The 4,470-nt window shown below is 39.3% G+C and overlaps 1 protein-coding gene across 1 annotated transcript; it reads right to left on the bottom strand.

The window, feature by feature from the left end:
* Positions 1 to 2,204: 2,204 nt before the first annotated feature.
* Positions 2,205 to 4,083, bottom strand: LOC124286152. Its single transcript, XM_046722501.1, has 4 exons — positions 3,957 to 4,083; positions 2,977 to 3,136; positions 2,692 to 2,745; positions 2,205 to 2,356 (listed from the first exon to the last, which is right to left on the bottom strand). Exons 2-4 carry the CDS (start codon positions 3,134 to 3,136, stop codon positions 2,331 to 2,333), a joined length of 240 nt encoding a protein of 79 aa, XP_046578457.1. The 5' UTR covers positions 3,957 to 4,083; the 3' UTR covers positions 2,205 to 2,330.
* Positions 4,084 to 4,470: the final 387 nt, after the last annotated feature.

Below are 4,470 nucleotides of genomic sequence, written 5' to 3'. Positions count from 1 at the left end.
ATTCACTTATCTGTATATTGTGATTATCTGTATCAAGGTTTTTGTTTTCCTCAATTGCCTAACTGTGCACCCATGCAGAATAAATGATAAAGATTTCACATCATATGTGGTTTTGTTATTGCTGTGAATCCTGAACAGCCAAGCAGTGATCCTAATGCATCACTACACAAGCACAGGGCAGTATACTGTTGGACACCACACTGGGCAATATCCCAGTTATACAACAGCCTGCAAATAGTCGTCCATGTCTGGGTAGTGTTGACGCAATCAACCAACTTGTTAACCTATCACCCAATACATACACCAGTCACTTCAAACAGGCGTTGATGAGGGTCATTTGTAACCTAATACTCACAGGGGTAATAGAGGTGAGGTGAAATTGGGTTTAACGTCGTGCTTGAGAATATTTCGCTCATATGACGACGTGCATGCGTGTGTATGTGTATGTGCGGCTGCTTGTACTATCCCAGACGTAAGCTGGTTTTATAGTGCTAGCCCACTGAGATACCACGCAGCAGTGAAGCATGAATACCCCACTCAGACACATTATACTGACTCCGAGCCGACCAGTCCTTGTTGTACCCATTAATGCCGAACACCAGTCAGGGACCAACAAGTACCATATTTTAACATTTTTTTGGTATGACGCGGTCGGGGATCGAACCCACAACCTTCCGCTCTCCGGGCGGACGCTCTAACCACTACACCACGGAGGCGGTCCACAGGGGTAATAGACTGTAAACATGGTTACCAGACAGTTTGGTAAACCTTTCTATAATATGTTAATATTTATAGTACACTATTCCACTCAAGTTAATGCCCATGGCACAGCATTATTATAACCCCGTTCAATAGATCAGTGTTCACTCAGTTTTCATTCTCAGCTCCCTGGGGAGTATACAACAGTCATATTACCATCCCGTCCTAACGCATACCAAGTCACTGCCAGGCGAACAGAGGAATTTCCAAACTAAGTCACTTACCCAATGAGACCCCAATATATGCTTCATGTGCAGTGTAGGGCAGGACTAAAGCCCATGAAACTCTCAGGAGTCCAGCTGCCACATTCACCATACAACTATTCTCCTGACATACAACACAAATTTGTTGTGACTGAAAGTTGATTTATGTTACTGTCAGTAATATTCCAGCTGTGTTAGTGTTGACCAGTGGTTGATACAATGAGCAATTGTTGAAGTCCTCTGGGTATGCTGAGGGAGTGAATTTGGTGCAGATTAACACCCTGTAACTGCCTAATATTAGTTGGCATAAGTGAGGAACTGAGACTGATTCTGCTCCCAAATCATCACATGGTTAATTATAGTCTGTGAATCAACTGTATTGCTATAATGTGCGATTCCTTTCAGTTGTATAAATGTGTAAGATGTGATATGTAATGTAGTAATGCAAATTTTGGGGGCAGCCTCTTGGTGGAAATGACATATGTATAAGTGAGTGAGTTTTGTTTTACGCCATTTTCGCAGCATTCCAGCACTATCACTGCGGGGACACCAGAAATGGGCTTCACACATGGTACCCATGTGGGGAATCGAACCCGAGTCTTCTGTGTGACAAGTGAACGCTTTAACCACTAGGCTACAATACCACCCCAGAGATGTATAAGGATTCTGGGTTGAAACTCAGCAACAACAATGAGCGAGTGAGTTTAGTTTTACACCGCACTCAGCAATATTCCAGCTATATGGCGGCAGTCTGTAAATAATCGAGTCTGGACCAGACAATCCACTGATCAACAGCATAAGCATCGATCTGCGCAATTGGGGACTGATGACATGTGTCAACCATGTTAGCGAGCCTGACCACCCGATCCCGTTAATCACCTCTTACAACAAGTATGGGTTACTGAAGATCAATATTCTAACCCGGACCTTCGCTGGATCAGCAACAACAAACACAGGCTGTAAGAGGTGACTAAATGGATGGTATATATGTCTTGGTGCCTATTTTTTTAAGGTGTGCCAACTTATTGAAAGTCAAAAGGTAATTGCAAAACCTACCGTAATAATCTAAATCCACCTCCTACCTTGGAACTTGCCTAGACCAATGTTCATAATATAAATCACTGGCTTGTCTAGTCCAGACTTTACTATTAACCAGACCACTGTTGTATAGCCGGACTACTGCTGACAGTTGAATAACAAACACACATGATGATTAATACTGCACACAACACAACAAACGTATCCATCAGAACTTTTAATTTACATCTCAGTAAGGATTTCTGAACATTAACCACAAAATGTCACACTCTCGTTCCTTTCTTTCTAGAGGTACACTGAAGGAGATTTTCTTCTAAAGTTGTTAGGTAGTTAATGAGGAGGATCAAAGTGGGTGTCTGAAAAGAAAAACAGTCAATGTCATTTCAGGGATATGTAAGCTGACAATCAAAATTCTGCAGTAGTTATTTTCACTCTGACATTACTTGAGACATCATAAGGTCAAACATAAAATACATTCACATAAATTATAGTGAGTCTGGTTTTACGCCACTTTTAGCAATATCACGGCAGGGGACATCAAATAAATTAGATAAATGTTCATTAATGTCAAGAGTGTTTGATAGCAATCTGCATTGATATGAATAATTTGGAATTCCTAATGATATTTTACGGTTTTACATGTTTACAATTCACTTAACTGGCACACATTCATAATCGAAAATTCACTTACGTTCCCGTTTCTTCCTGATTTGATCCCATTGTCGAACATTACCAGGAGAGTGCACTGTAAATATAGAACAAAGTATTGAAAATGTTAAATTTGACCTGAAGTACAGAAACATCCTTCTTACAAATCACTGACTGGTAACTATTGAGAAGAATATCTTGTACTTTTAGCCCGAAGTGTTTTCAGTTTCTTTCATAGACTATGCTACTCAATGTTTTCCTGTCATCTATTGTGCAATTTATTATATCGTTTAGCATTTCTCTGATTACACAAGTTCTTATAACTTACCTCCACTGTGAATTTTGAAGATGACAGGTAGTGTCGCAAGCAGAGCATACGACAAATATCTAACAAATCTTCCGTTTTTCCAATGGAACCTGAACGGGAACAGTTTTATCTTTCCTGCTACAGAGTAGGGATAGCGTACAGGTTCCACTCCGCCCGCCATCTGTAGAAAAAATAAACTTCTCAATTATATTGTCGCAGATACAGTAAAAGACTTTGGTGAGCCCCTGTACAATTGCTATCAAAAGTACAGCATGACTAACCACAGATCAGGCATAATACATCATCTTAACGCCCCAAACAATATGTTCTCTCTAACTCAAATGGCCCACAAGTATATTTTGTTTTAAACTATGTCATGAATACTAAAATATTTTCAGTTGCAGTCGCTTATGGGATGCAAATATTTTATGCGAAATATATGGTTCTGTTGCACATCACTAATAGCGAGTTTCTATCATATTGTTTAACAAATAGAATATCTCTGCATGAGTTCTGATCTTACCCTGACCTGCTGGGTGCAGCGAGATGGCCTCTTATACTAAAAGAATTATGATTTAATTATCACATTATCTTTGTTTTCTCCACTGTTTTAGCCTTTGGAACCCTTTTCTTACCTTAGTGTCACCATACAGTTTGTAGCATACATACGTGCAGATTTCTCCACATTCATAGTGAGTTTTCGTAGATGGCCAATAGAAATGTAAAAGTGGGAGCAACGTGGATCATTTCTTATTTTAACAGGCCCAAGCACCCGCTGTTACTTAATGTGTTCCTAACTGCGGCGTAAACCAGAATATTCCATCAAACAGCACACTGCACGAAAACAGAAGGTCTATAACCTAATCACCGGTTTCGGCGTTTCAATAGGAGTATGAGCTTTAGCGTTTCAATTTTAATGCTTAGAGTTCGTCAACATTATAATGGGTGTTCCTAAGTCAGCACGAATAAATGTTGCTCCATATAAACACGTTAACACCTACTTTGTTACTTGTCCTTCACGGGCTCCCAACGAACTTGAAGAAAATGGTGGAAGGACTACATAAGCGCCCTCAAGCGGTAACTAGTGATGGAAGGGACGTAATATCACCACGCCATGGAAAACATTTGTGGTCTGTCACAGCTGTCAGAAACAATATATGTGTGTCACATATATTTCAAGTTTTGAATTCTTATTTGAAATTCGAGTCCATCAACCTTAAATTAGAATATCACTAACATTAAACTTAATTTATTTATTATTTATCAACGGGTGTGTAGCAGAAGGCAGCTTAACAGCTGTACTAACAGACATAAAACACTTATTATCATCTATCGGCTTCGGCAATGCCTGGCATGAACAATTTGTAGAATCTCATTCTCACTTTGTCTGTGCAGTTAAACAAAGACTTAAAGATATAATCCTTCAAAATTGGTTAAGTAGTCTCTCAATATCTAATAAATGTTTTTACTACAAAATGATAAAAGATTCCATATATACAGAACATTATCTTTCAG

This window comes from Haliotis rubra, unplaced genomic scaffold (assembly GCF_003918875.1).
Source record: "Haliotis rubra isolate DU_JTF1 unplaced genomic scaffold, ASM391887v1 Scf377, whole genome shotgun sequence".
Classification (NCBI taxonomy): Eukaryota; Metazoa; Mollusca; class Gastropoda; order Lepetellida; family Haliotidae; genus Haliotis; species Haliotis rubra.
Note: the sequence above shows the minus strand (reverse complement) of the source record. Positions and strands in the feature narration are given on the sequence as shown.

Coding starts and splice junctions, on each gene's coding strand:
- LOC124286152 (XM_046722501.1), bottom strand. CDS start 3,136: ATGGCGGGCGGAGTGGAACCTGTACGCTATCCCTACTCTGTAGCAGGA. Junction 2,746..2,976: donor CTTCAAAATTCACAGTGGAG/GTAAGTTATAAG, acceptor CTATATTTACAG/TGCACTCTCCTGGTAATGTT. Junction 2,357..2,691: donor AATCAGGAAGAAACGGGAAC/GTAAGTGAATTT, acceptor TTTTCTTTTCAG/ACACCCACTTTGATCCTCCT.